This window comes from Scyliorhinus canicula, chromosome 12, assembly GCF_902713615.1.
Source record: "Scyliorhinus canicula chromosome 12, sScyCan1.1, whole genome shotgun sequence".
Taxonomy (NCBI): Eukaryota; Metazoa; Chordata; class Chondrichthyes; order Carcharhiniformes; family Scyliorhinidae; genus Scyliorhinus; species Scyliorhinus canicula.
The window spans coordinates 33,373,583-33,393,206 of record NC_052157.1 but is presented as its reverse complement, the minus strand read 5'-3'; the positions used below and the strand labels follow the sequence as shown (position 1 = coordinate 33,393,206).

Sequence of the window (19,624 nt, the reverse complement as noted above, 5' to 3'; positions counted from 1 at the left end):
AGCCAACTTTTATTTTCAATCACACGCAGGAGGGGAAACAGACCTCAGCCAGTTCCCAGAAAACAGTACACCGCTTGACTGTCTGCTGGGGATTGTCAGAATGACTATCAGTCTGACCACAAATTAGTCTTTCGAATCATACCTTGTCTGTCACACACACACATACAAAGGCAAATATGCTGGCGCCGTTCACCAGAATACCTCGTGTGCTTAAGAACCTGCACCCACATAAAGTGGGTGGGGGAAAGGGGGCTGCAGAAATACTATTCCTTTGGGGGGGGGGGGGGGGATGGGAAGAATTTCGCCTCTGCCTTGAATCTATTCAAAACGCCCAAGCATTGGAAGACGTCCGTTTCCTCCTTTCAAAAGGATCCCCGAAAGGCAAAGTGATCTCCTTCCCACGTTACAGCGCCGGGTTCTAAGAGACCACTTCACCGCAGCCTCCAAAAAGGCATCATCCTGGCTCCCCAGATGAGACTGGGGAAACAAGAAGCTCTCCGGGACAGCCAGACAGAGAAATCCCGTCCTCTCGGGGAAATGATTGGCGGAGAGGACTAACCTGCCCCGCCCCCGCCGGGCGCTAGCGAAGTCTGATTGGCTACCCCGGAAGTCAATCAGCGAACCTTCCACCTCCCCCCTCCCGCCGGCTCGCCCTGAAGTTTCTCCTCAGCCCACAACGTTCTGGCAACAAAAACAAATCTTCACTGACTGGCACCCGAAACCCCAGCAAGGAGTCCACAAGCCAAGGGCAAGGAGCTTTAACCCGCACGATATATATGTATAAAAATGTCACTCCTGTGCGTTAAAGGTAACTCGTTTAAATTCAACAGCCGAAGTTAAACGTCCTGAACTGAAGTGGGGTTTATTTTTAATTAATTATTTTTTTTGGGGTGGGTGGGAATGATCTCTCGCCAATCCCCATTTGCTGCTGTCAAAACAAGTAGAGGGGAGGAAAAATATTTTTTTTGGGGGGGTGGGGGGTGGTATAAAATCTCACGCGAGACAAATCAGGCGTGACAAGGTTTCTTGTGGTACTTGTTGAGACTTGCTGGATAAATAAACGAGTTGTTCGATATAACTTTTAAATTGCAGCCCAAAAAAGGGGTTAATGGTAAAATAAAGGTGTTTTTTTTCTATTTCCTTCCCAATGTCAAATGCGTTTCAGGCTGTGATCTGTGCTGATGCGCGGTGTGAGTCTCTGACACTTGTTTTCCTCCTCCCTCAGCCTGGTTGGGTGTGTGTGTGTGTTTTTCCTCCCTCTGGTTTGATTTGAAGGTTGGGATAACAAAGGGAGCGTCCGTGCACGAGGAGCCAGCGCGCCCCCGCGGGAGCGAGCCTGCGGGGGTGGTAGGGTGCACACACGCCATCTGCCTCTTGTGTCCCAAGTGTGCTGTGGCATCTCCCTCAGCAGATGTTTAGTGGGGACATCCGCAGCAATCCCTGCTTGGCCTGTGCTGGGCGGAGGAAGAAGAGAGGTGGCTTTTTTCTGAATGGTGCTACACCCCATTCAGAGGGCGCACCGTTCCAAATTATAGGGTTCGGTGCCAGTGAGAATTGGTGCCAAGGTTACGGCTGAATGAGGCTGCAAACATCCACCACCCCTCTAGTTAATTTGTTTGTATGGCGTACCTTCACAAACACAAAAACCTGGCAATGAGTCACATTTTTATACAAAGCCTTCAGCAACTCAGGGTATCCCTTTTACAACCAAGGGATCACCTTCTGAAGTGTGGTCACTGGTGTAATGTGAGAAACCTTGCAGCTAAATTGCACAGAGCAAGGCCTCACAAGGAGCAATGTGATAATGACCAGATAATCTGATGGGTGAAAGTTTGGGACCTTAGAATCATGGATTCATAGAATCCCTACAGTGCGGAAGGAAGCCATTTGGCCCATCAAGTCTGCACCAACCCTGTGCTTCATGGCACAGTTGGCGGCATTGCTATTTCTGGGCCAGAAACTCCGGGTTGAAGTCTCACTCGAGGACTTGATTCCTGTAATACCTTCCATTGCACTTGATGGCAGGCAGTGAGCATGGGACAATTTCCTCGTCTGCCTCACTGCAGAAGACAATTTGCTATGCATAATCATTGGTCAGTCCAATGGAATCCATGGCTGCCAATGCCCTCGTGGACAATGCTTCCTGAAGAAGGAGAGGAAGAGTGGTCATCATAGTAAATCCGGGCAAATGCGAGGTGATGCATTTTGGAAGATCCAATTCAAGAGCGAACCATACGGTAAATGAAAAAGCCCTGGGGAAAATTGATGTTCAGAGAGATCTGGGTGTTCAGGTCCATTGTACACTGAAGGTGGTTGCGCAGGTCGATAGAGTGGCCAAGAAGGCATATGACATGCTTTCCTTCATCGGAAGGGGTATTGAGTACAAGAGTTGGCAGGTCATGTTACAGTTGTATAAGACTTTGGTTCGGCCACATTTGGAATACTGTGTACAGTTCTGGTCGGCACATTACCAAAAGGATGTGGATGCTTTGGAGAAGGTGCAGAGGAGGTTCACCAGGATGTTACCTGGTATGGAGGGCGCTAGTTATGAAGAGAGGTTGAGTAGATTAGGATTATTTTCATTAGAAAGACGGAGATTGAGGGGAGGGGACCTCATTGAGGTCTACAAAATCATGAGAGGTATAGACAGGGTGGATAGCAAGAAACTTTTCCCCAGGGTGGGGTCTCAATTACTAGGGGTCACAAGTTTAAGGTGAGAGGGGAAATGTTTAAGGGAGATACGCATGGAAAGTTCTTTACGCAGAGGGTGGTGGGTGCCTGGAACGCATTGCCGGCGGAGGTGGTAAGGCAGGCACGATAGCATCATTTAAGATGTATCTAGACAGATACATGAATGGGCAGGGAGCAGAGGGATACAGGTCCTTAGAAAATAGGCGACAGTTTTAGATAGAGGATCTGGATCGGCGCAGGCTTGGAGGGTCGAAGGGCCTGTTCCTGTGCTGTAATCTTTCTTTGTTCTTTGTTCTAGTAAATGGTAGAAAGCAAATTAAATTGTTGGGGTTTGATTATCCTCTCATATTCTTAGAGTCTGAACCATGTGACCAGTGGAAGAATGCAGTGGACATGGGTTAAGTCCCTACTAAAAGATAGCATTGACACTGGAACTTCGTACAATAAGTAAAATCGGATGTGAAGTATTTTGTGTGATGGGTGGCATTAGGTGGATAGTGACAAATGCTTGATCATCCTCTTGAGTTCTTGGATGGAATCTGCATAAAAGGATGATCTGGGAAATGACTGAGGCGTGCTCTCCATTTGTTAGGTTTGTAAAACTGAAGTTCATTCCATGGACGTTACAGATTGTAGAAAAGATTGACAAAGTTCAATTTGGGGATCTCTGGATTAGTACTAGTGTTCGAATTATTGGATTGTGCTAAGGTACCTCATGGAGAGACAGCAGATTCTAATTGATGGTTTGTTCTCAGAAAATGATCCTTTTGTTCAGATTACTGCTGCCTCAAAAAAATCCTGAGGAAATTAATTTCCTTCCGCCCTCATGGAACAAATGGGACATTCCATGCTGATGTAAAGCGTAGAGGACTCGATGATTGACAGATTTTGAAATAGTTCAGAAATCGACACAAGCATTAATACAATGGAAAGTTAAAGACAGGCCAATGAAGGTGAAAGCACTTTTTAAACATCAAATCTGGCTATTACAGGAGAAAACAAAATTGGAACAGCAATAATAGGCAAATGTATCCCAGGATTGCCCAAGGAACCATTAATAGGTGTGCCTCAAAGTATCATTATGCAGTGAACTGCCCAGAGCAAAAAGTTACGGGTTGGGATTCTCTGATCCTGAGGCTAAGTGTTGACGCCGTCGGAAATGGGCACTGGAGCGGCCCATGCCACTCCAGCTGCTGATCCTGGCGCCAACTCGGTGCCGCGGGGTGCGCGCATGTGCAGTGCACTGGCACCAATGCGCGAATGCGCAGTGGCATCGGCGCCAACGCGCGCATGCGCAGTGGCTCCTTTCTCCGCGCCGGGCCCGACGCAACATGGCGTAGGGCTAAAGGGGTAGGCGCGAAAGAAAGGAGGCCCCCAACCCGAGAGGCCGGCCCACCGATTGGTGGGCCCCGATCACGGGCCAGGCCACAACGGAGGCCCCCCTCCAGGGTCGATCCCCCCCCCCCCCCCTCCCCCCCCGCCCCACAGGCCGCCCCTGAACCCTTCCACGCCGATGTCCTGCCGGCTGAGAGCAGGTTAGAATGGCTCCGGTGGGACTCGGGTTTTTTGCGTCGGTTGCGGGGATTCTACGGCCCGGCCCCGGGCTGAGAGAATCCCACCAAGGCTCTTGTAATAATTACATGATGAAGATGCATATAATAATGAATCTGAACATGTTTTACTGGTCCCAAGAAGTTTTAGTTCTGTGATGAGTATGTTAGTTGTGTATTGTTTTTACAATGCAGTCATAGTCAGTGTTTGTGCTTCAGCAGTTTGTGGGATAGATTGATTAAAATTTTGATTCAATAAATAGTGAAGATCAACACAAGGTTAAAGGTACATAAGTATACTACTTTTAACCTTGGTGATGACAACCCATTTGCGATACGAAAGAGATTGTAATTTCAGGTTAACTAGCTGGAGGAAGATTAAGTACTGATATAGTCTAATCCAATACTTATGCTGTTGAGTGAACCTTCTATGGAAAAGGCACAAATGCAACTTGACATAGTTCATAAAAGCAAATTACTGCGGGTGTTGGAATCTGAAACAAAAACAGAAAATACCGGACAATCTCAGCAGGTCTGGCAGCATCTGTGGAGAGAGAAAGGAGCGAATGTTTCAAGTCTGGATGCCACTTTTGTCAAGGCTGGGGAGAACTGGAAATAGGTCAGATTTATAATGTTGTGGGAGGGGTTTGTGGAGCGGTGGGGCTGGATAGGGGGCCAGCGATAGGTGGAGATTGACAACGGTATTGTGGGCAGAAAGGCAAAAGGAATGTAAATGGAGTCATCCAGTCTTGAAATATTAGCTTCCTTCTCTCTCCACAGATGCTGTCAGACCTGCTCATACTGTCCAGTATTTTCTGTTGTTGACATAGAGCATGATAAGGCATTTATTTTTGAACAGTAGTTTTCTTGCAGTTTTCCTGATCAGGACGTTTTTGTAACTCCTTCAAAACCTGATAGGCTCAGAGTATTAGGCAAGTTTTAATGGGGGCATTTGGGAAGAATTAGAAATAGGAAAACAAAAGTAAATGGTCTCATAGTTACTTAGACAATTTGCTCACCCTATTTGCTAAAGGTTAAAAAAATCACCATTACTGCAGAGTATACAAAGCTAACAGAAGAGATTAGTATGGAATGTGAAAAACTACAAGGTATTAGAGGATGCCACCACATCCTACTGTAAGCCTCTCTTTGGCACGTGACTTTAATGACGTATTTGCTGTGGATCCAAAGATGTGCGATAAAGACAGGAATATTTTTATTTTGCATCTTATAGACCTGGAAACCAAATTTAGTTAAGGGCAGAGGATTTTATAGATAAAATCATGGCAAAATGGATAGAGACTGAACTTGGGACACCAGCAAACTGTCTGTCTGATAATGGACAATGATTAGCTCAGAGGTGTGTAAAACATGGACATCTTGGTCATGAATACTGCAGCTGAAAATCCTTTCAACAATAGATTTTGTGAAAGGAATAACGTGGTGAAATGATGCATGAGCTTTAGTTGATCAACCAGACTGGAAGCTGACAACCACCGTGGTATGGGCAATGCATACAAAAAAATCACTCCAACTAACGAACTGTGGACAAAATCCAAAATTTTCCTCTGTCCTTTGTCCTCGGACATTAGAGGAACAAAGATCAAAGAACAATAAAGCATAGGAACAGGCCCTTCGGCCCTCCAAGCCTGTACCGGCCATGGTACCAACCTTTGCCAAAACCCTCAGCAGTTCCTTGTGCCGTATCCCTTTATACCCATCCTATCTTTGTGTTTGTCAAGATGCCTTTGAACGCCGTTAATTATTCTGCTTCCACAACCTCCCCTGGCAACGCGTTCCAGGCACTCACCACCCTCTGTGTATAAAACCTGCCTTGCAGATCTCCTCTAAACTTTGGCCCACAGACCTTAAACCTATGCCCCCTGGTGACTGACCACTAGAGTGGATGGGCAGCCACTCTTTTCATGCCCCTCATAATCTTGTTGACCTCTATCAGATCACCCCTCAAACTCCGTCTTTTCTAATGAAAACAGCCCTGGTCTATTCAGCCTCTCCACAAAGCTAACACCCTCCAGACCAGGCACCATCCTGGTAAACCTCCTCTGCATCCTCTCCAAAGCCTCCACATCCTTCTGGTAGTGTGGTGACCAGAATTATGCGCAATATTCTAAGTGCGGCCTTACCAAGGTTCTATACAACTGCAGCAAGACTTGCCAGTTTTTATACTCGATGCACCAATGAAGGCAAGCATTCCGCATGCTTTCTTGACTACCTTGTCCACTTGTGTTGCCACCTTCAAAGATCTGTGGACCTGCACCCCTAGATCTCTTTGACTTTCTATATTCCCAAGAGTTTTGTCATTTACGGTATATTTCTCCTCTATTTTAGACCTACCAAAATGCATTACCTCACATTTGTCCAGATTAAACTGCATTTGTCAATTCTCTGCCCAAGTCTCCAACCTATCTATGTCCTGCTGTATCTTCTGACAATCCTCAACACTATCTGTCACTCCACCAACCTTGGTGTCATCCACAAACTTACTAATCAGACCGGTTACATTTTCCTCCAAATTGTTTATGTACACTACAAACAACAGAAGCCCAAGCACCGAGCCCTGTGGAACACCACTAGTCACAACCTTCCATTCATAAAACCACCCTTCTAATGCTACCCTTTGCCTTCTATGACTGAGCCATTTCTGTATCCATCTTACCACCTCACCTCTGATGCCTGGTGACTTCACCTTTTATACCAGTCTGCCATGTGGCACCTTGTCAAAGGCTTCACTGAAGTCCATGTAACCAATATCCACTGCCCTCCCCATATCAATCATCTTTGTTACCTCCTCAAAAAACTCGATCAAGTTAGTGAAGCACGACCTCCTCTTCACAAAACCATGCTGTCTATCGCATATGAGCCCATTTGTTTCCAAATGGGTATAAATCCTGTCCCTGAGAATTCTCTCCAATAATTTACCTACTACCGACGTGAGGCTCACCGGCCTATAGTTTCCAGGATTATCCCTGCTACCTTTCTTAAACAGCGGCATCACATTAGCTATTCTCCAGTCCTCTGGGATCTCACCTGTAGCCAATGAAGATACAAAGATGTCAGTCAACGCCCCAGCAATTTCCTCCCTTGTTTCCCTCAGTATTGTGGGATAAATCCCATCTGGCCCAGGAGACTTATCTACCTTAATATCTTTTAAAATACCCAATACCTCCTTTTCGATGATAACATGATCCAGACTGTCCACACACCCTACCCAAGAATCAACTTCCACAAAGTCCCTTTCTTTAGCAAAGTATTAATTTAGTACCTTGCCCATTTCCTCTGGCTCAACACATAGATTCCCCCCACTGTCCTTAAGTGGTCCAATCCTTTCCATAGCCATCTCTTGCTTTTTACATATGAATAAAAAACTTTGGGATTCACCTTAATCCTATTTGCCAAGGACTTTTCATTACCCCGCTTGGCCCTCCTAACTTCCCGCTTCAGTACCTTCCTACTTTCTTCATACTCCTCAAGGGCTTCGACTGTTCCCACCCTTCTAGACGGTACAAAGGTCTCCTTTTTCTTTTGACGAGGTTCACAATATCCCTCGTTATTCAAGGCTCCCTAAACTTCCCATTGTTATCCTTTGTTCTCTCAGGAACGTGACTTTCATGAATCATAATCAACTGTCGCTTGAAAGGCTCCCACATGTCCGATGTTGATTTACTATCCAACAGCTGCACCCAATCCAAATTCTTCAATTCCTGTCTAGTGTTTTTTTTTCTGCACATTTGAATGCCTTGCATGCAGGGACACAGTTTTTCATTAAGGCCAAGCTCACAGGGAAAATTTGGAGAGCACACAGACATCATGTAAGACTCTCTGAGACAGAATTCAATTCAGGAGATTTAATAAATGAGAAAAGAGAGGGGTGTAGGGAATGGATAGGTACTGGTAAGTTAATAGGCCATGATATTAAGACAATACTTATAAAACACAGAAATTCAACTGATAAAGATTAATCCTCATGAATATTGTAATATGCCTTTGAGGAATTTCAGCACGCCATCACGAGAAGGCAAATGTTACATGTGATCCATCTTAGTTTCACTTTGGCCTGTGAGCAGAACAAAGCATGCAGCTCTGCAGCTGGTGTCTTTGCACATTCTATCTATGTGTATCTGTTCTTAAACCAAAAGAAAAAATGCTGGAAAATCTCAGCAGGTTTGGCAGCATCTGTAAGGAGAAAAAAGAGCTAACCTTTCGCGTCCAGATCATCTGAGATTTTCCAGCATTTTCTCTTTTGGTTTCAGATTCCAGCATCCACAGTAATTTGATTTTATCAGTGTATCTGTTCTTATGTGTCTGGTCAAAATAAATGAGCCCACAAGGTGTTTATCAGATCCCTGATGAATGATTGATGCTTTTTTATCGTTATGAAAGCACAGCATGGTGTTCAACGGTGGTCAAACAGTGTGGCAGCAAGATTCAGTACAAGTACGACATGCTGAACAGCCTTAGATCATGCAACATGGCATGAGATGACCCTGTGCATTCTGGTCAGACTGCAATGAGTTCACAGCATCAGAGAGTTTTGAAATCACAGCATGGTGACTCGACAGAAAAACTTTGAAGACACAGCTGGGATAGTGGGCAAGTAAAGAGCTGGTGGTGAGATTGCAGTGCGTAGCCTGTCAGTTTCTTAAGTGGAACAACATGTCCAAAGGACCAGCACTGGGTTAATTTATAATAATAATCTTTATTGTCACAAGTAGACTTACATTAACACTGCAATGAAGTTACTGTGAAAAGCCCCTAGTCGCCACATTCCAGCGCCTGTTCGGGTACAGAGAGGGAGAATTCAGAATGTCCAAATTACCTAACAACACGTCTTTCAGGACATGTGGGAGAAAACCGGAGAACCTGGAGGAAACCCACGCAGACATAGGGAGAATGAGCATACTCCACACAGACAGTGACCCAAGTCAGGAATCGAACCTGGGACCCTGGAGCTGTGAATCAACAGTGTGACCCACTATGCCAGGCATTTTCAAAGTAGGGTCGGTCGCGGGCAGGTTTCGGGAGAGACACGGGGCCGTCAATCGCGGCATTCCCAATGGTATGAACATGCGTGCAACAGCCACAGCAGCCGGCTTTTAATAATGCCGGCTGCGAGTGGCTTTGAAAATGACGGCCATGACCAGATAACAAAATGCGGACGCACTGCACTTGCGTGCCCGCCCATCAGCGTTCATGCGCAGAACTAAGCCCAAAGCAGCGCCTCCTCCTGACGTCAGCACGCTGACCCAGGAGAATTAAAAAAAAAATTCAATGCAATCTTCTTGCCTGAAGCGAGGCAGAGAGCACATCACATGCCCCAAATGCTGACGTCACGTGCTTTGGTCGTGATTGCTGACCCCATTTTGTCAGCAGCAAACAAGTAAATGAGGACCAAGCAGACTCGCCTCTCACATTAAAAAGTAAGAGAAAATGGTGGGTCGCGAATGTTGACCGGCGTGGGTCGCGAAGGTCAGCCCGCGTGAGTCGCATAGGTCGTCCGGCGTGGGTCGCGAAGGTCGGCCAGGGTGGGTCGCGAAGGTTGGCCGGTTGGTAAAAATGGGTCCCCGAAAAAAAAGTTTGAAAAACTCTGCGCTGTGCTTCCGTCTGCCCACCTGGTTGGGAAAGGCGAATAACCAGGGTGTGGGCTGGATCGATAGCAAGCTAAGTAGAATCAAACGTATCTCAAAAAATTGTCAAGAAATCTGAGTCAAAGAAGGTTGCAAATATAGCAGAAGTACCTTTAAGGAAGTGGCTAGAGTGACGATCTGTCAAAGGGATATTGTCAATATGTCTACAAAATTCCCTTGTTTGAAATGGAATGCAGCTGACCCACTATCCCAATTCAACATTTTTAAAGAGTACAGAGTTATATAAGGTCTTTGTGAACCAGACAGGCAAGCCATAAAAATTCACCTGGCAATTTGGACTGAAATTCTGCACAAGCTGAACATATCAGGATTAATAGCACAAGGGCTAAAGGATCTCCCAAAGACATTGACTACATTGGAAGAGCAGTGAATCAGAGAACATCTGTTCATAGAACATAGAACAGTACAGCACAGAACAGGCCCTTCGGCCCTCGATGTTGTGCCGAGCAATGATCACCCCACTCAAACCCACGTATCCACCCTATACCCGTAACCCAACAACCCCCCCCATTAACCTTACTTTTTGCTGCAGGTCAGCAGATGCAGAGAAAAGGGCATGTGCTTCCATTTTTCAAACGCAGAACTAGTAGACAGAATGTTTGAGTTTGTGATTGTATCCACTCCCCTGGAAGCATTCCAGGAGGATTTGTCAGATGAGCCCAAAGCGTACAGCATTGAAGGGCTATTCAAGAATGGACCATAAGGCATAGAATCAGAATTAGGCCATTTTTCTCTTCCCCACTCTCCTGCCTTCTGCCATAACCCCTGATCCCCCTATTAATCAAGAACCTATCTATCTCTGTCTGAAAGACACTCGGTGATTTGGCCTCCACAGCCTTCTGCGGCAATGCGTTCCACAGATTCACCACCCTCTGGCTGAAGAAAATCCTCCTCATCTCTGTTTGAAAGGATTGTCCCTTTAGTCTGAGACTGTGTCCTCTGCTTCTAGTTTTTCTTACAAGTGGAAACATCCTCTCCATGTCGACTCTATCCAGGCCTTACAGTGTCCTGTAAGTTTCAACAAGATCCCCCTCACCCTCCTAAACTCCAATGAGTACAGACCCAGAGTCCTCAACCGTTCCTCAAACGGCAATCTCTTCTTTTCATGGGTCATTCTTGTGAACCTCCTCTGGACCCTTTCCAAGGCCAGCACATCTTTCCTTAGATATAGGGCCCAAAACTGCTCACAATACTCCAAATGGGGTCTGACCAAAGCCTTCTAAAGCCTCAGAGGTACATCCCTGGTCTTGTATTCTAGCCCTCTCGACACGAATGCTAACATTGCATTTGCCTTCTTCACTGCTGAATGAACCTGTACGTTAACCTGAAGAGAATCTTGAACAAGGACTCCCAAGTCCCTTTGTGCTTCTGACTTCCTAAGCATTTCCCCTTTGAGAAAATAGTCTGTGCCTCCATTCTGCCTCCCAAAGTACATGACCTCATGTGTTTCCACACTGTATTCCATCTGCCAGTTCCTTGTCCACTCTCCTAGCATGTCCAAGTCCTTTTGCAGCCCTCCTGCTTCCTCAATACTACCTGTCCCTCTACATATCTTTGTATCATCTATAAACGTAGCAACAGTTCCTTCTTTCAGATCGTTAATTTATATTATGAAAAGTTGTGGTCCCAACACCGACCCCTGAGGCACACCACTAGTCACCAGCTGCCATCCTGAAAAAGACCCCTTTATCCCCACTCCCTGCCTTCTATCAGTCAGCCTATCCTCTATCCATGCCAGGATCTTACCTTTAACACCATGGGCTCTTAACTTATTTAACAGTCTTCTATTCGGCACCTTATCAAAGACCTTCTGGAAAACGAAATAAATCGCGTCCACTGGCTCTCCTTTGTCTAACTTCCTTGCTACCTCCTCAAAGAACTCTAACAGATTTGTCAGACATGACCTCCCCTTGACGAAGCTGTGCTGACTCAGTCCTATTTTAACATGCACTTCCAAGTACTCTGCGATCTCATCTTTAGTAATGGATTCTAAAATCTTACTAATGACCGAAGTCAGGCTATTTCCGTCTTCTGCCTCCCTCCCTTCTTAAACACCAGTATTACATTAGCCACTTTCCAGTCCAAGGGACCTTCCTTGCCGCTAGTGATTCCTGAAAGATCAGTACTAATGCTTCCCTGACATATGTGGAAAGCAAATCTCGCAGGTCAACAAAGCTTACAGGCCCTGAGCGCAATTGCAATTCTTGATGCACTGTTTTCGTCCACCTAGTCTAAATAAATTAACCCATAATATGTTTACCCCATCTCCTCTCAGTGGTGGTTTTATATCATTCATGAGGGAACAGAATTCAGAGACTCCCTCCAGTCCAGAAGGAAACCATTCGGCCGATCGAGTTTGCACTGATCCTCCGAAGGTGCACGCCACATCCTATCCCCGTAACCCACCTAACCTTTTTTATTGGACACTAAGGGACAATTTTGCATGACCAATCCACCTAAACTGCACATGTTTGGACTGTGGGAGGAAACCGGAGCACCCGGATCAAACCCACGCAGGCACGGGGAGAATGTGCAAACTCCACACAGACACCACCCAAGGCTGGAATCGAACTCGGGTCCCTGGCGCTGTGAGGCATCAGTGCCACCGTGCCGCCCCTTCATTACGTACAATAGCTTGGATTTTGCTCAGTTGGTCGTGGTAAATGAGGCATCTTGTACCCAAATGCTCGTGCCTTGTGATGAAAGTTCCAAGGAACCTCGTTGGATCAAAGGCTGGAGAGTGGTAACATGAGAAACAGTTATTGCTAGTGCAAGAGGGAAATCCCGTAGAAGTAGTCCTGACAGGCAGAAGTGAAAGTGGAGGTGAGGCCAAAGCTTGAAATAAAGATCACAGAACAATCCTCATAAGAAAACTAGAAGCAGAAGTCTCCTTGGATGTGGTGTTTCATTGGCTGTATATTTTGACATTATACAAATGTACAGTATGAGAAGAGTTAATGTTATGTTAAAACTAGACACTAGAGGGAGCTAAGGGACAGTACTATAAATTGCACTGACTCTTAGATTTCTGAGAGAGTGAGTAATGCTTCACATACTAATATTCCTAATGGGTAGTCTAGTACAACTGCTTTGCTAAAATTTCTGATGGGTGAGCATTGGGAATGTTGTCCTTTGGCTTGGGAAACTAAGAAAATGAAAAGGGTTGCTTAGCGCACTTTGGCTGCCAAAACCCTGCCTCTTGTGGAGGCAGCGGATGTGGGATTGTATTTGCCAAACATTTTAAGTGAGATTCTGTACCAAGGTATTGTATTGTAATCTTTATTTTCACAAGGAGGTTTACATTAACACTGCAATGAAGTTACTGTGAAACTTGTTGTATCGAAAATTGTGCATTGTGGAGTAATGTATATTCTTCCTGAAAGGTGCAGATGAGAAAAGGTTGGGGATTGACCATGCTGGCTTGAAGCAAATGCCGGGGAAAAAGGGAAATATCTCAAATTAAAAGAGTGGAAGCAAGTCATCCACTCGTAGATTGTTTTACGAAAACAAAATGCATGCATGAAAATATTGTTGGCGGTCTGAGAGGAGCGGCGCCTGCAATGGAGTCCTTTATAGCGAATATGGAAATCTTTGAAATAACTTTTTCGGAGAGAGAAGGCAATCTGCTAATTGCATATTAATTATATGCAGGTGATGGGCATTAACTAGAAATTCACTTGTGTCTCTAAAAAATGGAACAGATTGTTTCAGTACGTCAAGAGCTGGGGAGTGAACTGTTCTATAGTGAGAAATGATATACACAATTCATGTCCAGATAACCCATAACTATGCAGATGGTGTAGGTAGTTGTAAGACCATAAGACATAGGAGCAGAATTAAGCCACTCGGCCCATCGAGTCTGCTCTGCCATTCAATCATGGCTGATATTTTTCTCATCCCCATTCGCCTGCCTTATGCCAGAACCCCTGATTGATCAAAAACCTATCTATCTCTGTCTCAAAGAGACTCAGTGATTTGGCCTCCACAGCCTTCTGCGGCAAGGATTCACCACCCTCTGGCTGAAGAAATTCCTCCTCATCTCTGTTTTAAAGGATCGTCCCTTTAGTCTGAGATTGTTTCTTCTGGTTTTAGTTTTTCCTACAAGTGGAAACATCCTCTCTACTTCCACTCTATCCAAGCCACGCAGTATCCTGGAGGTTTCAATAAGTTCCCCCCTCATCCTTCGGAACTCCAACAAGTACAGACCCAGAGTCCTCAACCGTTCCTCATTCAACAAGCTCTTCATTCCAGGGATCATTCTTGTGAACCTCCTCTGGACCTTTTTCAAGGCCAGCACATCCTTCCTTAGATACAGGGCCCAAGTTTGTAGTTCACTTGCACTGTTTGACAGATTGGTCTTCTGCCAGATGTGAACCAAAAATTATAGTTTAAATGTGATCTGAACAGAAACCTGTTTTCAAAACTGGTTATTGCTTTTTGGTGACTTTGCATGTCACGCTAAATAGGCTTTAGTTCATATTTAGAAGTATTTAAGAAGTCTTGTTGTTTGCTGAACACTGCGAATCATGAGACAATTTGTCCCAAATTATATCCTGACAATGTCAACACCATTAAATTCTTTTAATGTTTTAGTGAAAATGATGCAGGGGTTGATCGGCTATGGGGAATGTACAAAGTCTTTGTTCCTGAAGCTACATTTTCTCTTGGTATTCATTTGAAACTATTCTTTCTGATTTTTTTTTTGGCTGAACTCCTGATGCTCAATTTGTTCACAACTGAGTCAGGAATCCCAGGCAAATATGTGAACGTCTTGTACATTCGTACCCATGGTGTAATTCCAGGATCTTTTAATTTACAGAATAGGTTTAATCTTAATCAATGGTTGTCAAGGAAATTCTGCACTAAGAGTGTTGAAATAATTAAATATATATATATTTTTATTAATAATAATCTTTATTGTCACAAGTAGGCTTACATTAACACTGCAATGAAGTTACCTTGAAACGCCCCAAGACGGCACATTCCAGCAGCTGTTTGGGTACAGGGAGGGAGAATTCAGAATTTCCAGATTACCTAACAGCACATCTTTCGGGACTTGTGGGAGGAAACCGGAGTACCCGGAGGAAACCCACGCAGACCCGGGGAGAACATGCAGACTCGGCATCGACAGTGACCCAAGCCGGGAATTCAACCTGGGACACTGGTGCTTTGAAGCAACAGTGCTAACCACTGTGCCACCCATTATTATAATTTTTAACAACTTTTATACAAAACATACAATAACACAGAATAACAGCTAAATAGTAAGAACCATCCCCAACTTCCCCCGACAACAATATAACCCCACCACTAACACCCCCATCCACCCTATCCCCTTCTTCCTCCCACAACAGTTAACAGTGACCAACTCTTTAAATTATAAACGCCCACCATTTATGGTGAAACCCTTCCACCGACCCTCTGAGGGTAAACCTGACCTTCTCGAGGGGCAAAAACTCCATCAAGCCACTCGGCCACGCCGTGGCACTTGGCTGTGTAGTTGACCTCCAGCCCAAGTGGATCTGCCTCTTTGTCAGAAGCGAACCGAAGGCAAGGACGTTTGCTCCCTTCCTCGTCTGGAGCTTCAACATATCCAAAACCCCCAAAATCACCACCATAACAATAATCTTTATTAGTGTCACAAGCAAGCTTACATTAACACTGCAATGAAGTTACTTCGAAAATCCCCCAGTCACCACACTCCGGCGCCTGTTCGGGCACACTGCGGGAGAATTCAGAATGTCCAATTCACCTAACAAGCACGTCTTTTGGGATTTGTGGGTGGAAACCGGAGCACCCGGAGGAAACCCACGCAGACACGAGGAGAATGTTCAGACTCCTCACAGACAGTGAACCAAGCCAGGAATCGAACTGGCGGGTTCCTGGCGCTGTGAAGCAACAGTGCTAATCACTGTGCTACCATCACCAGTGGGCAAGCTCCTACCCAATGTCTAGGATTGATGACATACTGTCAAAAAAGAACCTCCAGATGCCGACCAACTTTGAGCATGACCAGTACATGTGCCCCCTCGAACACCGTTCACATCTACCCTCCACCCCATCGATAAAACTACTCATTCTCGCCTTCGTGAGGTGAACACGAAACACTACTTTTAGCTGAATGAGACTCAACCGCGCACAGGCTGAGGTCACATTCACCCTCCTTAGTGCCTCTCTCCAAACCTCATCCTCCAAGATCGGCCCCAGTTCTTCTGCCCACTTTGCCTTCACACCCTCAACCGAGATCGTCTCCTCTCCACTATCGGGCTGGAATATGCCCAACTTACTGGCCACCTCCAACCTTGAGCAGAATAAAATCTGCTTTAGCAAGGTAGAAGGCTGCTTCGCCAGGAAAGCTGGAAAGTACCCTTTGACCCAACTACGCATCTGGAGATACCTGAACCCATCAGCATCTGTATGCCCATATTTCTCCTTCAGTTCCTCCAGGCCAGCGAACTGACCCTCTAAAAATAAATCTCCCACCTTCTCTAACACTTTCCCTTCCATCCCTAAACTTCACATCCGACCTAGCAGGCTCTAATTCCTGCTTTGCACTGATGGGAACTACCCTTCAGGCAACCTTCAAATTGAAATGTTGACGGATTGTCTCCAAATTTTAACATGGTTACTACCACCGGGGTTAAAATAAAATTTATGACAGTGGAAATTACCTGCATTTGTATTCCAGAAACATTTTAACCTAAAATCTTTTTATATTAAGTGCCATATTCATGATATTCATTTGGTACTTTTAGGGTTGTAAATGGTTCGGGCAGCACGATGGCGCAGTGGTTAGCATTGCTGCCTCATGGTGCCGCGGTCCCAGGTTCGATCCCGACTCTGGGTCACTGTCCGTGTGGAATTTGCACATTCTCCCCGTGTACATTCTCCCTGTGTTTGCGTGGGTTTCGCCCCCACAGCCCAAAGATGTGCAGGATAGGTGGATCGGCCACGCTAAATTGCCCCTTAATTGATTAAAAATGAATTGGGTACACTAAATGTATTTTAAAAAAGGGTTGTGAGTGATTCCAACAAAGTTTTTGCAGTAGTTGTACATAGGTAATGTTGTGCAGTGAGGATCCATAGTAGTTCTTTCGTTAAAACTTTGGTACAGACCCGTCATTGTCCTTTTTTGGTCTATTACTCCAGGTCGGTTTGCTGTTTCTGTTAAGTTGATTGGAAAAGATTTTGCCTTGTGTCATATGAATGTCAGATTGCATGATCTTTCCTTTCTTTTTCTAAAAAATCATTCTTGGGAAGTGAGTGCCACTGGCATTCTTTTGTTCATCCCGAATTGTCCTGAGGGGCATCAATGAACCAGATGGCCTTTTCCAGTAATTTGGTAATTTTATGACAGTTATTAATGAGATGGTGAGAAGTCTTACAACACCAGGTTAAAATCCAACAGGTTTGTTTCAAACACTAGCTTTTGGAGCATTGCCCCTTGCTCAGGTGAATTCATCTCAAATTTTCCTCAATTCACCTGAGGAAGGAGCAGTACTCCGAAAGCTCGTGTTTGAAACAAACCTGTTGGACTTTAACCTGGTGTTGTAAGACTTCACACTGTGCTCATCGCAGTCCAAAGCTGGCATCTCCACATCGTTAATGAGATGGGCACTTTATTCCAGCTTTATTTGTTGGATTTAAATTCCCCTAGCTGCTGTGGTGGGTTTGGTACTTGTGTCTCTGGATCATTAGTCTGGGCCTCTGGATTTCTGATCCAGTGACATTACCACAGTGCTACCATCCGCCATTTCAATATCCAACACCACTTTATCCATAATTACAATGGCCATAGGATCTTTTTAATTTCTCATTTTGTTCATCTAGACCTGGGAAATGTATTCCATTTAAAGGTGCTGGATAAATACAAGTTTTTGGGAATTTTAGAATGGAGTTGAGTGGGGACTAGAGTCACAGATCATCAGGTAGAGAAGGCTTCATCTCCAGTTACATTTTTATAATAATCCTGCAGCTTTAATCGACATTTTATAATGACAGCTGATTGTCTTGGGAGGGGAAGGGCGGAGGGATCCTGATCTGCATGGAGGAAAGGAACCGGATCTTTTGGAGAGACGGAAAGGCAGAGTCACGAGCTTCATGGGGCAGGGGGGCCCATAAATTTAACTTTGAGATCCATTGGTGGCGATCTAGTGGTCTGTCAGCCGTGGGCGCACATCATATAATGACTGTTAATTCTCGCAAGTGGCCAAAGGCGGAATTTGTGTCAGCGAGATCTCAGTTGGAGATCTTCCCCACCTCCTGCCCTGACGTAATCAGATTCATGCCCATATTTTTACATATTAAAGGGCTTGATGCCCTACCACGGTGCATCCTCCCACCCACTACACTGATGGGGTGATGTCACGCCAAAGTGAATCACTACTGGTTTTCAGAAGCGGAAACCACTCATGATGACCGTGCCAGAGGCGCAGAGGTGTTGGTAGGCCCGGGGGCTGAGGGATAAGACTGGGCATTGACCCCTGCCCCCTGGCACCCTAGCAGTGTCAGGGGGACAAATGAAGGAGGCAGTGCCAAGGGAGCTCCGGCAATGGGCTGTGGCGGGGGCTCTGGTGGGGGGGCTCTAGTGGGGGGGGGTGGGGGGGGTGGGGGTTACTCTCATCCATTGAGGGGGGATTCGCTTTCTGTGTGTGGGGGATGAAGGCGTTTCCCCCTTGTCTGCCAGGAGCCCTGATCTCCTTGGGGATGGCGATCCCGATCTCCTTGAGGCGGAGTGGGGGCAGGCACCGATATCCGTGGGGGCAGAGTCACGATCTTCGTGGGGAAGGTGGGCCTTAAGTTCAACTTTGAGACCAGGGCGTCCTTTGAGAACAGCACTCGATCTCAGAATCCCAGTGTTGCTGATGTGTTTAGGCCCCAACCCTCCAGCTGGCTTTGTGATTCTCGGCACACTTGAGTGCTCATAGAATCATAGAATTTACAGTGCAGAAGGAGGCCATTCGGCCCATCGCGTCTGCACGAGCCCTTGGAAAGAGCACCCTACCTAAGCCCACACCAACACCCTATCCCCACATCTCCACCCTATCCCCGTAACCCCACCTAACCTTTTTTTGGATACTAACGGCAATTTGGCATAGCCAATCCACCTAACCTGCACATCTTTGGACTGTGGGAGGAAACTGGAGCACCCGGAGGAAACCCATGCAGACACGGGGAGAACGTGCAGACTCCGCACAGGCAGTGACTCAAGCCGGGAATCAAACCTGGAACCCTGGAGCTGTGAAGAAATTGCGCTAACCACTGTGCTATTGTGTTGTTATATCAGGTGAGGAAAGCTGACAGTGAAGCTGACGAGTTTCACACAGCTTTTCTCACCTGACCCAGCATTCTGTGCAGTTTTGGGAAAATTGCAGTTTGGTTTCAAAGCCAGCCTTGTGGGAATTTAACTGTTCAGTACCATAAGCACTTTGCTGTGACCAAGTAGGAAGAAGAGGGTCAATGAGAAGGGAGTAAATTAAACAAAAGCAACATGCAAGGTTGCCTGCTCAGAAAATGGCTAATAAATGATTATAAATTCATAAAGTTAGCCAAGCTTTTACAACTTGGAAAATAGTAAGAACTATGGTGGCATGCTTTTCTGTGGAATACGGAAGAGCTGCAAGTTTTCCTAACTGTGGTTATTCAAATCCCTTAGGCGAGAAAATAGGATAAATTCTATTTGGTGCAAATTTTGCCTGTCCTCAGAAAGAGCATTTT

The 19,624-nt window shown here is 45.7% G+C and overlaps 1 protein-coding gene across 1 annotated transcript in view; it reads left to right on the top strand.

The window, feature by feature from the left end:
• Positions 1-664: 664 nt before the first annotated feature.
• The window catches only part of LOC119974370 (protein unc-13 homolog A-like), a 237,256-nt gene continuing 218,296 nt past the window's right edge, over positions 665-19,624 (top strand). Inside the window, exon 1 of the mRNA XM_038813159.1 lies at positions 665-808. Within this exon, the coding sequence (XP_038669087.1) occupies positions 787-808 (22 nt within the window). The 5' untranslated portion in view covers positions 665-786. The remainder of the gene's footprint in view (positions 809-19,624) is intronic.